The 23172-nt window shown below is 33.8% G+C and overlaps 2 protein-coding genes across 3 annotated transcripts in view; both read right to left on the bottom strand.

The window, feature by feature from the left end:
- Positions 1 to 157: 157 nt before the first annotated feature.
- LOC125056939 lies at positions 158 to 15703 on the bottom strand. 2 transcript variants are annotated; one of them, XM_047660309.1, is made up of 12 exons: positions 15653 to 15703; positions 13936 to 14082; positions 13122 to 13253; positions 11426 to 11542; positions 10672 to 10722; positions 9209 to 9313; positions 6549 to 6656; positions 5764 to 5874; positions 3868 to 3954; positions 3036 to 3128; positions 1697 to 1792; positions 158 to 501 (listed from the first exon to the last, which is right to left on the bottom strand). In XM_047660309.1, the coding sequence occupies exons 1-12, from the start codon at positions 15657 to 15659 to the stop codon at positions 245 to 247; spliced, it is 1311 nt and encodes a 436-aa protein (XP_047516265.1). In that variant the 5' UTR covers positions 15660 to 15703; the 3' UTR covers positions 158 to 244. The 2 variants fall into 2 exon arrangements, with proteins under 2 accessions (XP_047516265.1, XP_047516266.1); XM_047660310.1 differs by having other exon boundaries at positions 364 to 501; positions 1689 to 1792.
- Positions 15704 to 17007: 1304 nt separating this feature from the next.
- The window catches only part of LOC125056863, a 42031-nt gene continuing 35866 nt past the window's right edge, over positions 17008 to 23172 (bottom strand). The window contains exons 30-36 of the mRNA XM_047660180.1: positions 22732 to 22821; positions 21340 to 21420; positions 20557 to 20634; positions 19268 to 19414; positions 17893 to 18003; positions 17161 to 17259; positions 17008 to 17036 (exon numbers count right to left, since the gene is read on the bottom strand). Coding sequence (XP_047516136.1) covers positions 17008 to 17036; positions 17161 to 17259; positions 17893 to 18003; positions 19268 to 19414; positions 20557 to 20634; positions 21340 to 21420; positions 22732 to 22821 — 635 coding nt within the window. The remainder of the gene's footprint in view (positions 17037 to 17160; positions 17260 to 17892; positions 18004 to 19267; positions 19415 to 20556; positions 20635 to 21339; positions 21421 to 22731; positions 22822 to 23172) is intronic.

Here is a 23172-nt window from a genome sequence, read left to right as displayed (position 1 = left end):
AATAAAAAAATTACAGTAGTTAAAATCTAATCACTAACAATATTTATTTATATATAAATAAAAAATAAGTATTTCGGATTTCTATATTTCGTAAGACAAAAAGGTACATCTGAACAAGTTGTTGTAACGCCATCTAGTTGACATTGAGTGCGTTAAGCTAACTAGCTAAAAACACAGAACTACGATTACAAATTTTGATATATTAGAATTATTGTTAAGCGCCACCTAGTGGAAAACTATTGAACTAAGACTGCAAATTTTGTTTCAATCTGCGTACTCTCCCTTCGATGGCGCCAAGAAAATAGTAAACAGTTCGCAAATCATGGCTTTCCTCTCCTCGTATATCCGTGGCGCTGGCTGTCGGCGGTAAAATACAATTTTGGCAGAGATATTCTGGGGCGAATTTTGCTTGACAATTCTTGTCGTGGCGCCCGCTTGGCTTCATTGTGCACGCTTCGACGAAGTCCCGTTCTGCCCGGTTTATTGGTAGATGTTTTTTAACTAAAATAATATATAATAATATACTCTTAACTAATCATAAAAAATTCAATGGCGCTACAACCTTTTTAGGTCTGGGCCTCGGATTACTGTCTGTTTCATATTAACTTGTCAATCTAATAAGCAAGTAGCTGATCAGCCTCCTGTGCCTGACACACGCAGTCGACTTTTTGGGTCTAAGGCAAGCCGGTTTCCTCACTATGTTTTTTTTCACCGTTCGAGCAAATGTTAAATGCGCACATAATTCTATTAACGTATTTAACATTCCATTGGTACACAGCCGGGGATCGAACCAACGACCAGAGATGAGAGTCGCACGCTGAAGCCACTAGGCTAACGCTGCTCTTTTGTTATTTTATTTAATCAAATAATTATGATTCGTTCAGAACTATTTAAACTTTCAATGTCATGAAATAACGGCTAATTTAATTGGTTACTGCCGAAAAACAAATTTAAACAAGTTACAACTTAATCTAAATTAGCAGCCATTATAATAACGATATTATTGTAAAAGCAGTCTTCCATTATTTCGTAGTACGTCTTTGTACTAGGCTTTTAATTTTAACTTTTATTTATTGTATAAATAAATATGATATTGGCTAATTAACGATATTTGACAAAATGTTTACCGACTTCAAAAAAATCGAAGGACCAATTGAACGTATCGTTTTTTTTAATCATTATTTATTTATTAACACAAATATAGTACAATTGACATAATTAAATAAAAAGGAGAGCAACTGGTGGCCTTATCGCTTTCGAGCGATCTCTTCCAGGCAACCACTGTTAGAAAAAAAAATTAAGTATCAAATTACATAAAGTAGGCAAGAAGTGCAAAAATACATGTATTACATATACTTGTAAAGAAAAAGAAACTAAACAGGAACAAAAACAAACTAATGAAGTGCACATGAATCATTATAATTTAATTTAAGATCAATCTCACGTCAGTTAGTGGGTATTATTAAAGTTAGGGATACGATGTGAACAGGTAATGTTTGTACAGAAGAAATTTAAAGGAAGATAGAGAAGGAGCTAAGCGAATAGGGACTGGAAGTGAAATCCATAGCCTAACTCCAGAGACCTTAAAGGACTAGCCAAGAAAGGAGGAGTTGCCCTACTTTCTATTTAATTATTTTAATTGTACTGTATCTCTGTATTATAGCGAAGTGTTAAATACATAAATTAACATGCTAACTGTTATCCTTCATACGAGTGATATTCTTTATTAGGTAGTTGCTATGGTTACGGCAACATGTTGCCAGCTCCGCTTCCAACCATTCATTATTTACATCTGAAACATATTAAAAATTGTTATTATTCAAAGTTCAATACTTTATATTCCCTGAAAGCTATTGAATCAATCAGGTTTCCTTTACAAATGATACGAAAAATCACATTTGCATTAATATCTCGTAAAACTCGAACTAAAATTGTATTGTCGTCATGTCTTTTCAAAATGACAAATGAATTTCAACCGTTTATACCTATGGACTTTAAAAGTGTTCAGATATCAAAATTTATGCATAACTAGCTGACCTGGCTAACTTCGTTCCGCCCTACAACCTTATAATATCGTTGTTACTTTAATTTAACTTATTTTAGGATTTAATTAATGTTAAGTATTACACTAATACAACTTTTTTGCAAATACAGAAATGTTTTGTTGCTTGCCATTGCGAAAGAAGAATGGCAGTTTTACACATTAGGCATCTTCTCTCTAGCGTCAATATGGCGATACTGCATGTTAAGCACTTTCTGATATCCAACATCTTTTGATCAGGATCAAAGCATGGTTATGCATCTCCTCATTCACCTCAAGATCGGAATTTCTTGAACTGACACGAATTCGACGTAAAATGATGCGTAGTTTTGTCAACAGATGGCACCATATGGTTTTTGCATTCGTAAAATTAATTAATTAATTTATTGTTATTCGATAACTTATCCGATATTTTATTGCTTATTCTGCTATTCGGGACGGAAACAAATCCAACAAATCAAAAACCATGGCAATCGGTCCAGCCGTTCTCGAGTTATAAGTGTTGTAACAAACACGACTTTCTTTTATATATATAGATATGAAGGAAAAAGAATTTAATGTCCAGATGGGACTGAAATAAGCCGAAATTGAATAAACCTTATCTTAGGGTAAGTTTCGAGAATCAAAACTTAGTGTGAGCCACTAACACGTTTTAGACATACGAAAGTCATACTTAGCGTAGACTAGATTCTTAATTGGCATTAGCGTCACTTGAGATAGGATATTGTGTTCTTCGTATTACTATACCGAAAGAGCCAAAATCTTCTATTACGATTTCTAAGAGACAAGGGTACGTAGAACTATTTCGTATTCTTCTTTCAAATTATGTTAACGCTGTGACGAAAAGGGACAGATGAGTACTAAGATTGAACTATATTTTTAATAAACGACTGGATATGTATTTTTTATCGGTTTCTGTTGCCATTTTAAAATAAAACATCAAAACCGAAAATACTCAATAAATTTTTGAATAACGTCTATGAAATATTCTTACCTAAATTCCCACACTCGTGGGCTGTAAATTTCTTAGCACAATATGGGCAGATCACACAACTCCAATCATCCCTTAGAACTTGCACAGAACGTTCTAGAACATTGATATTCAACTTTGAGAAAAAACCGACTTCAAATACCCGTCACCATTATTCATATACATTTTTTTTTTCTTTGATTCAAAGTGGTGTTTATAAGCTAAACAATAATGTTTCACAGAAGGATAAATACGCAAGAAAGAAGTGGCTATTTGAGACCTTCGTCCTTGCGTCTTTGTACCTTGTTACATGGACAAATTTCTTACTTTTAAATTGTTACACTACAAGTTTTTACATTGTTATAATAATTAATTGTATAAAACAACAATAATTTAACAAATATTTGACGTCCAATATAAGCTGGAGTTCAGAATACTTATACATATACATGGGTACAGGTACTTAGATATATAATATCAAATGAGGCAATAATTTATTTATTTATGGAGCCGACAGAGGGAAGACCACGGAGAGTCCAAAAATATGCAATGAAATAGAACAATTGGTATTCCAACTCCAAATTATAGCCATCGACTTCGTTGGCTGGAACACATTCAGCGTATGGGCCAACATTGCGCAGTGAAGGAAAAAAGAACATCTAAGTCGGCCCAGTGACCATTGGATCGAAAGAAAGGAAGAGGATCTGCTGCAGCTGAAAGAATTGGCGGTACAGGAACCGCTGGAAATCTCGTGTCGGAAGCCAGAAACTTGGGGTCGTAAACATTATATTTACATTTTTATTATTTTTAAAATCTAAAAATACCATACCTAATAATTAGAAATGTTCGGACCAACCTGCTTTATTCTCAACAATTCCAATTTCCTTCGACAAAGAACGCTCTTTGGCAATTAATCTCGACGTTTCGTACAGCGTCTTGTACACTAAAATATTTTATTAAGTGAAATAAAGACTCATGAAAATACAATATACGTATACACTATTACATAATTTTAATATATGGATATTTAAACAATATATGTTTATTTATTTTTATTTAGATTCTACTTTATTTTATTTTAGTTATAGTTACGTGTTATTTTGAATTTCTTTTGTTAATTAATTATGCACTTCTTGTACTTTAGCCTCTGTAGGTGTTTCTTTTTTATTGTTCCACATTAGGGTTGCCTGAAAGAAATCGCTTGTTAGCGATAAGGCCGGCCGTTGCTTTATAACTTATATAACCTGCTTTTTTATATTTTTTATATACGTACGTTTGTGTATAAGATAATAAAGTGTAAATAAATAATCTGTATTTTTCGTGCTATGCTTGTCTGTTTGACGGCGCCAGATAAAACAAGTCGCCATTTTCCATCACTTTTTGTTTTCTCAGGAATTGCTAATAGGTTTAGTTTTGTTTTTGAGTTTATCGCGTTCATACAGACGGGGGAGTAAATATAATTGAAAGGATTATTAAATTAAACATATGTATGAAAGTATAATATTTAAGTACTAATTCTAAATTTAGAGATGTTTTAAATTGTTTTTTTTTGTGTTTTATTATTTTTTTCATAATAGAGACAAACGTGGGAACACTAAATGAATTTAAATGGAATCTTCGAAGCTTAGTCAAGCGATAAAATGCGCAATGCTCTCTCAAACTCCGAGGTCCTGCAACTCTTTTTATTTTTCTTACTATTTGCTATAATTCAATAAATAAGGCCGTGAGTATCGAAGGAGAAATATCTAAAAACTAAAAAAGCGATAAAGCTGTCAAGCTCATAATCGCTTTATGTCAACTGTCAACCACAGAAGGCGTGACTTCAGACGCCCTACTTGACGACAGATTAAAAAATCAAATGTCTAGACAAGAAAGCTCATACCGGAATGTAATTCAGATGTTTCATAGACTTTAAAAATATGTAGTATTTTATAAATAAATATATTTTTTTAAACTTCGTTACATTAAAAAAACAGTAACATAAATTATTAGAGATGCATCGGCCATATCGCTAACAACCGATCTCTTCCAGGCTGCTGCTAGTTTAACATCAATTATTAATATTGATAAAAACTACAATGATTATAAAAGTTTTTATAATTAATAATATGTAAATAAGACTTTCTATTATTTTCTTATTTCAATTTTAAATTTTAATTTTTAAGTTTAATATCAATCTTTAATTTTAGTTTAGTTTAAGTTTATACACTATATATTGTATAATACTTCCTCTCATTTTCTCCCACGTTATATCTTATGAATTTATGTGTGTCTCTTTTTACTGTCGCTTTTTCGTTTCATCGACTTTCAAATCACGACAATGCTATAGAAGTTTTCACTTCAAAAATGCAATTTCAAATAACACTGAAAAATTATACAATTGTTAGCGGACTAACGCCATCTTGTAGCAGAAACCTATATAAGGCGTGGCAACACCGGCGTTGACTCACTTTTATTTCGAGACTTCGTGCGGAACGGAGTTGTTACTAACCTAACCTCAGTAGATTTTAAAAGTCTAAAGTACCTACACGTTCTAATCTTTTGTGTTAACTAATACAATAGATACAATATAAATTGTTAATATAGGCCGAACTGTCACTTCTATTAGGGTGAGATCTATAGAGTGCACGATCAACGTGTTTAAGAACGTTAATTTTAATTTAATTCGAATTTATGTTCCAAATTTAAATCTTCATTAGCTACAACATCAAATTTCGAACACGACAGATTACAAATTCTAAAATGCAAATACCTTGGGGAGTCAAAACTTCGCCAAGTAAACCGCTGGTGTATTTGTGGCTACAATGTGGTTTTAATACTGACGTCACTAAGCCCACTGTACGATTATCTTGCCACGGTTTTACTGCAAAAAGGTTTTACTTTTTAGGCTGTATCCACACTGCCGTTCACAGTATCTCGTTTGATATCGGTATATATATCGATATATCCAGACAAATATTTGTATTTAATAGTATGAATCAGACGCCAAACGAACCGTGATCGACCTTATAGTGTAGATCCAGTCCAGCCAATGATTTTACATATAAAATTTATTCCACAATAACAGAAGTATAGAAACATAAATTAAAATATACTGAATACTCTTAAGTATTTGCATCAAGTATATAGTAGTACTTTGCACGTACTCGTTATAACGGCAGTGGCAACACTAATACAGAAGAACGTCAGGGTGACTATTTGAAATCCTTCCATTTTTAGTCAAATGTGCATCAAAGTTTAACATACACGAAATTTGTTAATCAACAATAAAACAAATTCTAAAATATAATTTCTTATTTTATATAAAGTTAAGTGGCAATGTTAGATGCTATGTTAATATTGGCAAGCGAAGCATATCAAATATTAACAAAATTTTCATAAATTAAATATTGTTCTAATAATGGTTCATATAAAATACTTTAAAAAAATAAAGTCTCGTAAACCTCAAATAGCAAACATTTTGGCATCATTATTCAAGTGTCACCGGGAATCAAAGCGAAACTTCGGGTTAATGTCAGGTTAAAATATATAAAGTACCTTTATTTTCCTGCCCAAATCTCGAATGTGTGGACTTAATTTGGACACCCGTGTCGGTTCGCTGACTATGAACAACGCAGCGGGCGCGATCGTATACGTATAGACAATCTGAAATATCCACAAATGCTAATTACATGAGAAGATTAAACTCTTATTTTCATTACAAAATCAAGACATAACATAATTAAAAAAATTGGTTGTCTGTTAAGTCGGTTTACAGACGATAGTTGAACGTGACAACGTCATAAGAAAATACTGATGGAATGGTTGTAAATACATTTTTCAAAAGAAAATTTTAATTTTGTGAGACAGATGTCGAACGCTGCCGAACGCGGAGGCCGATTGTGCCTCTTTGTCGCTTGTTCCGCACTCTCGCTTGCACTTCAAGCCTTAAATGGAACGTCTCAGAGCGAGGTAACGCCGCATGCGTCATGTTTTTTCGTGCGTGCAGCCGGCTCCATCGAATTATAAGACGTTGTCACGTCAAAAAAAGATTATATACAAACAGACTGATGTTAAGAATAGATGGTAATATTGGTTTAATTTCACTAGTTACAAATCAGAATAACGTGTTTCATTATTATTTTTTTTAAAGTATTCAATTTCTACCAAATTGTCAAAGATTGTGAACGTACCCACATGTACACCAATATGAAATTATGCTTTATTTTGATTCTTAAGTATACTCGTAGTGCAACCTTTCGGTGTATAGAAATTTCCAACCAAAATATATCTTACATAAATTTACGCTATATTAAATAAAAATAGGGTATAAGTTCGAATTTAACTGTGCATTAAAGGTGTGCGTTTTAAACACTTGTTTATACAGTATAACCGTGTGGAACACGGCATGTCTTAAGTGAGATTAGGGACGACATTTATGTATGTTAAAATAAATATATAGTTGATCCTAACATACTTAAACACACGGGGTGTAGGTTAACATTATAACCCGAAATCTACTGCTGCCTACTTTCCTATAATAAATTATATTAGATGCTATTTTGAAGTCAAGACTTCACTGCAACTGTATTTATATTGACTAAAACATAAAATATTTATAACCCTTATATAATGCAAGTTAAATCTTTAAAAGCACTTTTAAAATTGATAAATGACGTAAATACAAACTTTGACTGATTTCGTTTCGATTCAGAGAAACGTTTTACAGTGAGAATAAATTGTTTGACTTACTTTACCGACAGTGACATATCTGCTTAAAAATAACCCCTTAAGGAAGCTTGCCAATATTTTAAAACCGACTTTAAAAAACCGAAAGAGCAGGGTGTATTTTTATATCGATGCTGTCGGGTATTTTGCGCTACAGAAATGAGGGCATACATACATACAATACATCGATGCAAAATAATAACAGAGCCGTTACATGGTTTTAGGTCTAGGCCTCAGATTTTTGTATCGCATAACCGTACTTATAACCTTAAACTCAGACTCAAAATTACTTTATTCATATAGGTAAACAAGTACACTTATGAATGTCAACAGAAAAGATGTTAAATTGATTCTAAATTTACATGTACTACGCGTTCGCAAGTCAAGGCGTAGAGCGGGCAAAAAGAACTGGCAAGAAACTCTCCGCCACACTTTTTAATCGTCAAGTTTTGAGTCATACAAATTGTTTGAACTGGAGCAAATCAATCCCAAGGATTAGGATCATTTAAATCATCAAATATATGAAAAGCTTTATTGATTAATTTACGTTTACGAGAGTTTTGAATATATTCCAGTGATGAAATCAATTTCCATATAAGTTGGTCGTACGCTTAGATTTGTTATGTTTTGGAGTATTATACTGGTGAAAGTCAATATTTGTTTTAAATTTACATTTTGTACAAACAACAAGGCTTCAAGAAGATATTGACCAGATAGTGTCATAATATTTAATTCCTTAAACCTTTTCCGTACCAACTCCCTTAGGGAAACACAACAGATACCCCGAACAGCCCGTTTCTGCAGCACAAATATGGATTGAACCTCTGCAGCAGCACCCCACAGTTGAAAACCGTAAGACATAACGTTGTGAAAGTAGCTATGATACACAATTTTAGCCGTGTCCTTATCAGTAATCTGTCGGAATTATTTTACTGCATATGCTGCAGAGCTCAGTCTATTCGAAAGACTCTCTATGTGTGGGCCCCACTGGAGTTTACTATCTAAATTGTTATGCCTAGAAAAACAGTTTCAACAAAGTTTAGTTCACTGTTCTTACCTTTCAGCTTACCAATATCTCGCTTTACGCTAGTAGTTGTAATGTAAAGTCTCTATTAAGGGGAAGACACTCTGTTCTTGTGTATTAGTTCCACTTATAGGTCGGTTATCGAAAGCTGGCGGGTTCACAGTACTCACACTAATGCAATTTCACATACAGTATGTTTCAAAATATGTTTTTTTTGCCATGCTATACATTTTAGTCCACTCATACACGACGGACAGTCTATTCATGATGTATTTATGATTGTATTTCAGTTTGACATCACGTCTCGCGCTTATTCACAGATACTACACAAGCACAAAGTGTAAATGTGTTGAAGCCGCCAGCTTTAGTTAATATACCTATACCCTAACGTTTACTCACACTAAGTCACTAATTTGAATTGCTTTGTCTTTAAGCCATAAATAATATAATATTTCTATCAACTTACCTGCGGTTTCTGCGTGACATATCTTCGGCTTATTTAGAATATGACGAGATGTGTGAACAGTAGCTGATCTTCGTTCAATAAGAAGGGGTAATTTTACATTTATACCTAAAACAAAATTATAATAATATAACTAACTGCCTATTTGATTTACTGATTAATTGGTAAGTTGAATTAAAAGTGTATCATGAAACACGTGTCAGAAATATATCGTCCCAATGGAGATTTCATTAAACGTTATATAATAATTACATAAATAGTATTTCCGGACAAATTCCACTTAGGGTAAGAGTCAGGAAAATTATCGCTAAGCGGGAACGTATGTCAAAAACGATTTGAATTTGAACATTTGGGAGACATAGTCCGTGCTAAGTGTAAAGAGAAAAGAGCGATTCTTAGGGCGTGACCAAACAGGGCGTGCAAGGTGCACGGCAGCAACATACTCAATGCGAATTAGGGATGCTCGATGATCATCGATGTTGAAAGCAAAAACATCGATGTTTTTACATTGATTTTGCTACGAATATACGAAAAATATCGTAACATTGATGTTCGATTCCGTTAACAACTCATGGCCTCGGCACGACAAATGCAACTTACGAAAAAATTTAAGTCTTCTATGAACGCATCCACAAATCAGATTTATTTAAATTCTAAACGGGTATTCATTCACTAGGCACCGGTCGTTCATTTCGTTCGTTCTTCTATTTCTCTCTCACACTTGCTAACTACTCTTTATTAACAAAAAAATAGATTAAAAGGTTCTTCTTTATCAAAGTCAGTTGATAAAAAATATCGACATATGTAATAATTTATTCTGTTTTTTAATAAATTTCGAACCATTTCATTTCATTGTATTTAAGTTTTGTAAGTTCGGTTCTCGATTATAATATTGATGTTTTTACACAATAAAGCACGCCGCGCTCGAATGCCGCTCTATATTTGGTCACGCCCTTAAAGGCAGGCAATGTTCTCGCTACCATTCTGGCAGTGTGTCACGGGCGCTGGTGACACTTATTACAGGTGAGCCTTCTGCCCATTTGCCCAAATATATACTATTTTACTATTGAACGCGTTTTATCTAATAATTAAAATGATCGGGCTGTAGTACGCAAAATTAATTTGATAATCTAAAGTAATCTCTTATAAAGGTAAATTAGTTAAAAAAACCTACCTATTTTCTAGGGGCGGTTTCGATATTAATCGTAATAACACAATTACTTTTGTTAAATCTGTCCAACTTTAATATTATACCAAACTTTGAATTGTGTTTTGTAGGACTTCTTTGAACTACGGAAGAAATAATTTTGTTTCAGTATTTTTTTTAATATCTTTAGCTCGGTTATGTACTTTTAATTATTAAATATTTTGTAACAAAAGCCAAATGTAAACAGTACTAGATATGAGTTATTTTGACGAAAATAAATGTAAACAAAATAAATACAAAAACAGAAAAGGCTATTTACCTGCATCGCAGGTTTGAGGCCGGACTTGGAGAGCAGATTCTCTTTGTTCGTCTGAAAGAGAATTTTCTATTGGGTCTATAAGTTTATAGAGACTGAGAGAACTTAGAGTATCTAAAGCAGTCCAGCGGTTTTAGTTGACAGATACCCATGTAATACATTTTTTACGAACCAAATAGCATACGAGATGATTTTAAAGTTATACTTCTTTTGGCGCGTTAGGGAAAATCTATAAGAGTAAACTTTTACCATACGCGCGCATACTGTCACAAAAAACCGTCGGCAAAACAGTCTGAACCGCTAATTGGCGCTTGCTCTGTTTTATCGACAAGTTGCCTTGTCTGTCATGGTCGTGTCAAAATAATGATTTCTACACGAGAAATCCCGTTCCAATGTGATAAAAAACAGTGTTTATTGTAAAATATCATGATTAGTACATATTATATCGTTTCGATTGGAAGTGACCATTAAAATGGACAAGAAAAATGTAATTCTAAGAGAGAAACGTCCCTCTAAATTGCTCGAAGAAAATTATTACGCCAAAGAAGTATAACTTCTGTCGCTCTTGTGTACATAAGTACACACACGTTTTTTTACCTTTTAAAACATGTGGCTTTTTGGTACATTTCTGTGTATATTATAAATATTTCGTTGACATTTGATACACAAATTTATTTTGATTTTAGGAATTCAAATCTTAACAGAGGTTAGAAAATACTACTTCTATAATAAAAATACAATATTTAATGCGTCATACCTTCGTTAGCTCCTTGCCTTTCGTTCGTGGGTTGTGTATTTTGTTCATTTCCTTCAGATTTAGGCAATACATCCGCCACATTAACAGCCGATATATCACCTAGAGGCTTTGTACTCACTGAAATATTTACATTTTTTTATAGAACAGGCAAAGAGGCAGGAGGTTTACCTGATGTTAAGTGATACTGCCGCCCATGGACACTCTTAATGCAAGAAGGCTTTAGACTTTTAAATTGCACATAACATATATAAGATAACGTTAGAATAAGGCCCTTTCTCCACTGCTCCGGTCCGGCGTGGGATACCGAAATGAGTCATGAGAAAAATATCGGGAGGCCGGATTGCGCTTCTCCACTATATCCGATCCGACAATAATCGATACTTGTATATTTATCATGCAACACTTATATTAACTAAAACCCACATACTTTATTTTATTAATAAAACGTTCTAAATTCTGAATATTTTATTGCCCTGGAAAGTTTATTACTTTTTTTATATTGTCTATCTTAAAATATTATAATCTACTTAATAAATAATTCACTAATACTATGGTATAAAAATATAAATAAATGGCAACATAATTTGGTTTGGTCCAGGTTATCCAGATTCTTTCAAATTAAAGAAACTTTAAATAAACCTGTGAATAATAATTTATAACCTCTTGGATACTTGGACAGATAAAACACCGCGTTCCGATCTAGCAAGTTATCGGATCGTTAAAAACCGGATGCCGGAGTAGTGGAGAAGTACGTAAGTACTGTTATGAGTTTCCAAATCGGATCGGTAATTAACGTTTGCCGGACCGGAGCAGTGGAGAAACAGCCTAACGCAAAGCTCGAAGACGACTTTTTAGACTTATTCCTTGAACTCTGGGGAAGGTTTAGAATTGGAAAAGCCATGGAACACAAATTCAAATGCGAATTGAATTTGGTTAAAAAAAAATTCAACCATATGTCAGGCTAATTTTTGCACAGTTAATTATCGTCGTGCAGCCATTTACGAAAATCACCGGACCGGAATTCGCACGGTTCCAAATGGCAATTTCCATTTTTTTGTGGGTAATTAATCCGACGAGTTCGACTAACGCCCACGCGCTTGGGCCGCCGGTACCAGCGCTTTGACCATCATTTTTCTTTTTTTCATTTCGTAATAAGACCCCTGAAGAACCGCTGTACTGGCCAAACAAATGACCCACTATTTTGTGTCCCTATCTCCCGGCCTATGAATACAGAATAAAAGGACACCTTACTTTTTAACAATTTCTATGGTAGCGTAATTATTACGTGCATGTGAGTATAAGGTCAAATGTATTACATGTGATGTGATTTGTTACATGAAATCACATCACATGTGAGTTTATTTAACAACTAGTGGACCCGACAGACGTTGTCCTGCATGATATTTCAAGCAATTAGTAAAACAAAGTATGAAAGTACCGACTGCAGCGCCATCTGGCGGGTTGATTTGTGAATCTAAACCATTCCCAGATCCCCTTGAACACACACAAAAAATTTCATCAAAATCGGTCCAGTCGTTTGAGAGAAGTTCAGTGACATACACACTCACAGAAGAATTATATATATAAAGATAAACTATTTAATGTTCAGGCCATCGACAAATGAACAAATAATTAATACATTTCGCATTCATTCCGAAGTAAACACAATGTTGCATTGAAAATAATCAAAACTTACTACAATTAACAGCTGGTTCCGGATTCGCACTCAAATTCGTGTTGAAGGCATTAGAGGTAGCGACAGCTAAAGTGGCTTTCTCTAAAGACTCTGATACAGTTATCTCGCTAATATCTATAATTGATTGGTAATCTGAAAGATAATAGAAAAGCTACTAAAATTTGTTTGAAAATAAGAGAAATTACATTTTGTTAAATCCGTAAAAACTATGTAAAATAAAAATTATATAAGCCTACCTACTCACTTATGTAATGACAAAAAACACGGTCCTTAGAATCGCAAGACTATTTATTTATACTTTATTGGACATATAACACTAGTAATCAATAAATATAGACTTTGACTATAAATTTGTGTTTATAAAATAAAATAAACCAGAGGCGCTACAACCTTTGTAGGTCTGCACCTCAAATTTCTGTATGATTCATGATCATTTGTCAATCTAATAGGCAAGTAGGTGATCAGCCTCCTGTGCACGCCGTTGATTTTTGGGTATAAGGCAAGCCGGTTTCCTCACGATGTTTTCCTTCACCATTCGAGCTAATGTTAAATGCGCAACATAAAGGCAAAGTCCATTGGTACACAGCCGGGGTTTGAACCTAAAACCTAAGGAATGAGAGTCGCACGCTGAAGCCACTAGGCCAACATAACAAATTTGCGTTTATATCCGTTTTAAAAGTCAAAAACTTACAAGAAAAAGGGAAAAAAGGCAGAGGGTCTGCTAACCTAACCTAACCTAACCTAACCTAACCTACTATTATTTTGCTTTAAAAAAAAAAACAAAAATATTGTTATAACCAAACGAAAACCTTACCATCTTTGGTACACCCGTTCATCCATTTGGCAGCATTTAAGTTACTGGATATAACCACACTTGGATGGCGTGGTTGTACCGGGTTCGATTTCTCAGCTTGGGAGGGTACTACTTGCTGCTTTGGTGGCGTCTCTTGCTGGCTAGTGGCTGTAATTTTACAAGGATAACTCAGCAAATAAACTCTTTAATAATAACATTCACAAAGTTCTACATAAATCAAATATAAAACACTTTAGTCTCGCTCGCTTTAAGGATATTCTGGACTTGGGTTAACCGTTGCTTGTTACTAATAATTTATAGTGTTTAATCACGATCATTTAGATTTTTTTTTAACTTCCGTATGCATAGTTTTATTTAACAAAATTTATGAAATGAAAGCAAACGAGGAAGAATGGGGGAGGTCTTTTCCACTTGGCAAGCGGATAATGAGCTGGTAGTTATATCATTATAAAAAGACCTAATATTGTAATTAATCGATTATACGAATAAATTCGACTATGGACTATGTATTTGCGTGTTGTTCCCACGAGAATATAAGTGCGTGCTCCTATTTAACCATACCTCCTGCTGATAGAGGACAAATCTTTGTTTTTAATTTATTTGATTATTATTTATTACCTAAGATGTCATGTCGAACATAGTTTAATGGTTGCCTTACAAACGTTGTGTAAAACAAAAAACTTGGCGATTAAAAAGAGTGGCGGAGAGTTTATTGCCAGTTCTTCCGTTCTACGCCCTTGATTGAGAACTAGCAGTAAATGTAAAATAAGAAGCATTTCATTTTTTTTTTGACGTTCTTAAGTGTCATTTGTGATGTCATATTTTTTGACGTGATAACGTCTTTAAAATCGTTTTAGTCGGGTGACATGTTCAGAAACTTGTGTTACACCAAAACCTCACGAGCGCGATCGCAGGTATAACGAGAGAGAGACGGACCGATCTCCCGTCTCATCTCGAGCGCTGCCAGTCATTCCGTGAATGTATGAAGAAAAATGTATATCATAGTCGAATAAGTAAACTTGTCATTTTACACCCGAAATTTATCATCAAAAGTGTGAATAAAACGATAGATGTAATTTAAAATTTGAAAAAATTGTTATCTTCATTAATTCCTTACTTCCCAAAAACTTATATCACCAATAAGACGTTATCACGTAAACATCTCGATCGTAAACCTACTTTACAAACAACCAATATTTTTTTTGTATAATTTTATGCATACGTTGTTTTAGAACTTATAAATAAATAAAAGGTTTTATTATTATTAACAAATGTTACTTTAGTAGATTACTTACAAATGCTTAAAAGTTTTAATTAGCTTAATGAATGAACAAAAGTTCAGATTTCTACTAAGCTTAAGAAGCGAAAAGCCTACAAGGTTTAAGACTTGAAAATCTAAGTGGTTACAAAGTTCATAGGATAGATTTAATTAAACAAGTAAGTAAATTAACAAACTTGGCACACGTTTTGAAACTATGCGTAACAATTTATACACCTTTGAAATGTGAATAAAAAAGAGTTTGGAGTAGAAATTGCAAGTAATTTAAATATTATGTTTGATAAAGTTAGTGTAACTGCGTGTAAACCACCTGTTTTATTGACATCAAGTTAAGTTTATAGACGTCAAATTAAGTATGCAGCAACAAAATACATATAATTATTTAGTAATTTTAAATTAATATTAAAAATTATTAAAGAAAATTCATATTTCACTTACTTGGCATCTCCTTATTTGATTTGATATCAGTTTTTACCTCAGCTGTTTCTAGATCTAAAAAATACACATACAAATTCCTTTATTTATGTAACTTCTATAAATAGTGAAATTCAGCTTTATTTTTGTATATTGATAATAATATGGATAGTATAAAACGGCAGCAGAAACAAAAAATATTGCGACCTGATAAAGCTACCACATAACACTTATAGAAAAAGATAAAAAAAACTTTAGAGGTGTCAAGGGACACCCGGATTGAACGAAATTCCTTTCGATTAATTTATTATATGTTAATTGGTATCATAACAGTATGATAGATTTTCTCGACACCAATCTTACGACGAAAAAAAAAAGCCAACATCACGAGGTGTTCCCAGGCGGTCACCCATCCAAGTACTGACCTCGCCCGACGTTGCTTAACTTCGGTGATCGAACGAGAACCGGTGTATTACAATAGCAAATAGCAAAAAAGTCTCGTGACAACTTTTCGTAATGGTGCGCTTACACGAGGGCAATAATTGCTCGGCGATACGAATTGACCGATCTGGAGCAATTAATGGAGCAATTTCAATAAATTCCATAAATTATTTCGGCGATATTGCTTCTAATTGCTCCAGATATTTCATATCGCTCAATGTCGCAGATACGAATTGACGAATATCCAATGGACTTGGAAATTCCTAGCAATTTTTGTATATGTCTCATTCGCACTTGTTTGTTTTGCGGCTTGCCGTCTTGCTTCCGCGGGGACAGCGAGAGGTCTAAATAATAATAATTTTTAATTACTTTATTCAAAAGTAATTCAAAGTATGTTCGTGACATTCTAGTAAACTTTTTGAATAATATATTATCTAATTCTTGAAAAAAAAAACAATTAAATTAAAGAATTAAAGAAAAATTAATTTGATTAATTAATTGTTTAATTTTATTTTCACAATGAAAATTGCGGCCTCATTGCCAAAAACGATCGCACCCAGATTTGACGCACCAGACGCCTTTTCCTTTTCTTTCTTTTTTGTTTTTGATTAATACTAAAAAAAGCGCTACAAGCCGCCGCAGCAAGAAGAATGTCGTCCATAGCGAGCGAATACTGAAATGCTCGTGTATGACAGTATTGCCTAGTTGATGAAGTTGTGCCATATCGCTCAATATTGTATTGCGCAGTATTGATGCTTGTTGCCGTTGCCGTAAATTGCTTGATGTAGTCGTGACGTCATAATTGACGAGTATTGACTGGAATTGAGCAATTTTAATTGCCCGTGTAAGCGCACCTTAAGAATTTTTTCCGTCTTTTCACAACGCGCGATAAGGAACTTCGTTCAAAAAAAAATGTTTTTGTATTAAATACTCAAAAACTACTGGACAGATTCCAAAACTTCTTTCACTATTAGAACACAACATTATACATGAGTAAGAGAGGCAAATAATAATTAATAAAAATATTTTTTTCCAAAATATTTTATAATTTGATACGGTACGTTTTCTAATAATGCCATATTTTCTCTTACCTATAGCGTTTTCTTTAGAATCTCTTGGATTACGATCCAATTCGAAGCGTGAAGTAAAAACAGCGGCCGAAGTTATTCCCTTTGGCATTGTTCGGGTCTCTGCAAATGACAGTGCAAATAATCTTATTATATGTTTCTGACCCTTAGGCAATATTGGATTTTCGTTTAAATATACATAATATTTTTATTAGGGATGCATCGATACGCTATTTTGCCGATACGATACCGATTACGATACTCTTATAGAAATATCGTCGATACCGATACCGATACCAAATATTGAATTAACATCAAATTAAGGAAAAATATATCAAGTTTAGTTAAAGTTTATAATTTTTATTTAAAAAAAAAATATATATTGTAGTATATATATTTTTTTTAATAGTCACACACTTTGAATAATTAAAGGCTTAGTTAGTAAAATTAAGAATAAAGAGTAATAATTAAATTAAAATAAAAAACTGTTAATAATTAAAATTAACAATCATAAGCAGCAGTTAAAGCCAAATAAATGATCTTCAAATCTACGTTCAATCAAGTCTCAATGATCGTTCAATCGGCAATTAAAATATCGCCGATACCGATATATCGGCAAACCCAAAGTATCGCCGATATATCGGTATCGGCATCGGTATCGGATGCATCCCTATTTTTTATTAACTTGCAAGCTATAGACAATCCATTTTTTTATGCACTCAGTGTAACAATAATAAAAAACTAAATTGTAAATACCTGCATCTATTAATAAGGGTTGAGCTTGCGTTGACATATCGGAAACAGAGTCTCCAAGCATACGAACAGACATCAGTTGACTGCGGCCTATACGTTCGGACTCTAAGGAATCTAGAAAGTTCAATGCCCATTAAATATTTCTTACCGATTACCGCCTCTTAAAACAAATAAAATAAATAATAGTCAGTGGCGCTACAACTTTAGGTCTAGGCCTGAGATTTCTGAATCTGTTTCATGATCATTTTTCAATAAAATAGGCAAGTAGGTGATCAACCTCCAGTGCCTGACACACGCCGTCGACTTTTTGGGTCTAAGACATGTCGGTTTCCTTCACCGTTTGAGCGAATGTTAAATGCGCACATTGAAATAAAGTCCATTGGTGCACAGCCGGGGATCGAACCTACGACCTCAGGGATGAGAGTCGCACGCTGAAGCCACTTGTCCAACACTGCTCGCCACTTAAAACACTTATTATTAATTAAACCCGCAACATATTGAAAGACAAAACGATGGGTTATAATCTGTGTATGTGTTTATTAATATAACTAACGGACAGTCTAATAGTAAATGAATGTCGTGTTACAGATAAGCTGAACTCTATTTATGATTTTATGAAAGTAATACAATGAAAAGTAAAATGAATTGCTATTCGTTTGTCTTGCTAAAACTCGAGAATGGCTGGACCGATTTGTCTAATTTTGATCTTAAAATATTTGTGGAAGTTCAGGGAAGGTTTTAACGATGGGAAACATAAATAATCTGTAAAGAAAAATACTAAAAACTACTATTGAATTTAAAAAAAAACTGTTCCTAGATGGGAAATATTGTTTTTTGTCTTTTTTATGCGTACTTTCGCCATTTTCCGAATACTGTGGATATATCTTGTCGATTCGAAGATACCCTTATTTAAATACGTTTTTTTAATCTGAGAGGAGTGTTTTCAAGTCAAGATAAACACCTTTATATATCTTAATATATATAAATTACGTGTCACGTTGTTTGTCCGCTATGGACTCCTAAACTACCGAACCGATTTCAATCAAATTTGCATACCGTGTGCAGTTTGATCTAGTTTAAAAGATAGGATAAGCTTACATCTCAATTTATACCCGCAATATTATTTTATTGCAAAATATTTGTTTATTATTTGATAGTCACAATTCCAACAGATGGCGCTGTGTTGAAAGTACCAACGTTTCACATAAGCTACAATTTAATGACATTACCACCAAAAGCATGGTGGTCCCCATGTCGGGTGTTCTCGTACCGTTTCCCTTGAATAGTTTGCTACTATGTAATATAACAAAAACCTTAGCCATAGCAACGCTTGGCCGATCTGCTAGTAATATATAAAAGATATATAAGAAAGACTAACCATTCTTGTCTTTATTACTGTATTGTGCACACGTTTCAGTTGTATATTTGCTTCGATCTGTTAAAACAGAAGCGTTCAATAGCACTATAGGTTCCGTCACTTCCACTTCCGTATTGGTGCAAACCGTTGATGTAGTCGGGCGAAAATCTAAAATCAACAAAATATTTTAAAAAAACACAACCTTTTTAGGTCTAGGCCTCAGATTTAGGTATGTGTTTCATGATCATTTGTCAATCTAATAGGCAAGTAGGTGATCAACCTGCTGTGTCTGACACACGCGTAGATTTTTTGGGTCTAAGGCAAGCCGGTTTTTCACGATATTTTCCTTCGCCATTCGAGCGAATGTTAAATGCGCTCATAGAAAGAAATTAATTGGTGGTAGCCGGGGATTGAACCTACGAGCCCAGGGATGAGAGTCGCATGCTAAAGCCACTAGGCCAACACTGCTCATATAAACAAAATATAGTCAATAAAGTATAGACTATTTTATTTATATATTAAACAAGAAAACATCAATTTAGAAAGATGCTTTTGTGTTTAACTAATGGACACATTTGTATGTCCGTTGCTTTTATATCATATATATTATTTTTCCAGGGCGTCAAGTACAGGTACGCTATTTGTGTAAACACTACACCACAGCGAGACTACGTCTGAATTCAATTAATTTTACATAAAATTTGGTTTTCATTACAGCGCTTACAATTTACCCAAATTTAGGCGCAGTTAAAATTATTTCAACTTAAAATTTAATTCAACCAATAAAGATTCAAAACCATAAAAAATGTCAAGAGATTACTGAAATCATTTTCAGCTACTTATCTCCAAGTTTATAGCATCGTATAACGTGAGCTTTAGCGAACTCAAATCCACAATAAACTGAGCCAAATGATAATTTCTCTATTACAATAAGTAAATATGGGGTACTATTACGTTACATTTAAGTTTATGAATTGCAAAAAAGGTATTATAGAAAGCCTTATCGCTTATAAGCAATGTTTTACAGACATTTTCGTGTATTGTTGGCCTAACAGGCTTCAGCGTGCTACTCTCATCCCTGAGGTCGTAGGTTCGAACCCCGGCTGTGCACCAATGGACTTTTAACATCAACACAAATAATGTTTGCCAACGGATTAATCTTTGATATTTAAGTAACCAACAGCTTACATACAAATTAAAATTCTTACTTACATAAAAATGCCATGATTTGAGTATAATACTCATTAATGTATGTAATCATGTGTGTTTAGAATGCGAAATAATCAATTTTAGTTACATTATATACGAACCATCATTAAAACTTCGTTGAGAAAGTTGGGCTCCGCAATTGAAAGACGCTGTGTCAATCAACTTTGTCGTGGACAACGCTGAAGGAAAGCAAATAATAAATATATTTGCATATTTAAAGTAGAGGAACAGGGATTAGAAATTCCTTCTATTAAAGAACAGTATCGCACTGTATTTCTATAGTAAACACCAGATGTATGGGTGTACTGCTGTGAACTAACGTTACTAACTAACACTAACAAGATTATGCCTGGACTACAGTAGCTTTACCACGACTTTGAGGTAGTGTGAGATATACATATGTACTTATTCGTAACGGGTGTAAAACGAGAATACATTTTACGAAACAATCATTTTTATTTCTATACCGAGAACGAGAGAATCCATTTTATGAGGGTATAAAAAAAAACTAAGCGGCTCATTTTATTACTACCAAAACTGATGTTTTAAAATTTATTGACTACAAGTTAAGTTTACGCTTCTAATAATTATTAACTAAAATATATATATATATATATATATATATATATATATATATTATGTAACGTTACTAATGTTAGGTTACTATAATTATATAACAATTTCGTATTAGGCAAGTTAGTTTTTAAAAGGCCGGAAACGCATTCGCGAGCCCTCAGGCACTGGGAGTGTCCATGCGCGGCGGTATCACTTAACATAAGGTGAGCTTGCCCGTTTGCCCCCTGTTCTATATAAAAAAACTGAACACATTTTAGTTTTTTTGAGGTACCAACTAGGGTAGTAGACGTAAACAAGAGTTCGCTTACCAATATCGCATTTTAAATCTCTAATGTCGTTAGTGGAAGTCGAACCGTCGTGTTTCATTTCCTCCCATGTCACGTCTAAACCTATAAATTATAGAAATAAGTATTTATTTTTTCATTAAAAAAAAAGAAACAGCTATCATTTTTATTAAGTTTCTTCAGTAGTAGTCTATAGTTTCCGATAGTATAAAGTCGTATAAATGTTCTATATTTATCTTAGTGGTCGATATACCAGCAGGCTGAGTACTGAGTAGGCCTAGGGCGGCAGGTTTTTGGGGATTTTTTTTTGCTACATCCAAAAAAAAAATATGAATGATGGTTTTTGACGTTTTACAGATTTTGTAACAAGTTTTGCTACTGACTTTCTCCTCTCACTTGTAAATTTGGTGAAGCAAACTTCCATAATATGTTCGAGGAGGTTGCAAAATGGATGGTTTGTATATAAAAAATAAAACCCAATATCATTATTATAAGTGCAATTTCACCAAATACTTAGATTGTAAAAATAATCTTGGACATGACAATTGTAGAGGCAAGGGCGGCAAAAACTTTACAGCCTATACCTTGAAAACTTGTAAAACCGCAACTGATTTCTCTTTATTCAAACACGACCATACATTACATCACCACGATTGAAATGCCGGTTAATGTTGAATTATTAAGAAAAAAGTATAATATTCAGTTTCAGAATAAGATTTTTTTTCAAATTGTCGAAGAACCCTCAGAGAGAAAACGGTGTTTGAACCTCCTTATCTGGAATAAGCACTTAAACCTATCCTACAATTGCTCTCGCTGCCTGCTGATATCCGTCATCATCATTCGTCCCATCAGAGTAATATATTTGAGACACTTATTCTCACGTGCTTACTTCAGTACATAACTAGTCCGCCGTAAAATTGGCTTGGCTAACTATTTAAAAGTCAAAAGTCATAATCATTTAATCATAATATAGGTAACACAATTACACTTTTGAACGTCAAAAAAAAATGTGTATGAAATGCTTCCAAGTTTACATTTAGCGCCAGTTCTCAAATCAAGGGCGTGGAACGGAAGAGAAGAACTGGCAATAAACTCTTCGCCACTCTGTTTTAATCGCCATGTTTCTTTTTACACAAAGTTTGTAAGGAGCTGCAACCATTACACCATGTTCTACATGACATCTTATGTAATTAATAATAATAACATAAATTAAAAACAAAGACTTGTCCTCTATCAGCAGGAGGCATGGTGAAATAGGAGCACGCACTTTCATTCTCGTGGGAACAACACGCAAACACATAGTCGAAATAACTAACATCACCGCATACACGAATTCAAATACGACCAGTCACCACAAGAAGCACCCGTTCACGAGTATGACGCATGGCCAGCCATCGGCCTTTTATTCAAACATACCTATAGATGTATCCCTTTGTCGTCGTCTGAACAGAGATGGCGCTGTAAAGCATTGTGTATTTTTTGTGGAAACCAAATTTGTGGTCATTGCTGAAAAAAAAACATTTTCTTTATTATAGTCTATCTGGCATGTATCCCTTAATATACCCAACATTATTTGTATTGTGGTGGGGGATGGTGAGGTACAATAAATTAGAAACAAAACGCGAGAGTACACAGTACAGTTGGCCTATTATCTGCTTGAAGTCTTGCGGGGGGTTGTAAGCAACACAAGTGTTCTCCAAAAACTCGGGTTTTTTGTACCTAGAGGGTATGTGTGACGGTGAAGGCCAAGGTTGTTTGCGATACCAAGAGCCAGAATCAGTCTGTCGCAGAGATCCCCGTAAACAAAGACGTTGCGCCTACTGAATGCTGTCTTCGACACTATCGACATCATTCTAT

Source organism: Pieris napi, chromosome 15 (genome assembly GCF_905475465.1).
Source record: "Pieris napi chromosome 15, ilPieNapi1.2, whole genome shotgun sequence".
Classification (NCBI taxonomy): Eukaryota; Metazoa; Arthropoda; class Insecta; order Lepidoptera; family Pieridae; genus Pieris; species Pieris napi.
Note: the sequence above shows the minus strand (reverse complement) of the source record. Positions and strands in the feature narration are given on the sequence as shown.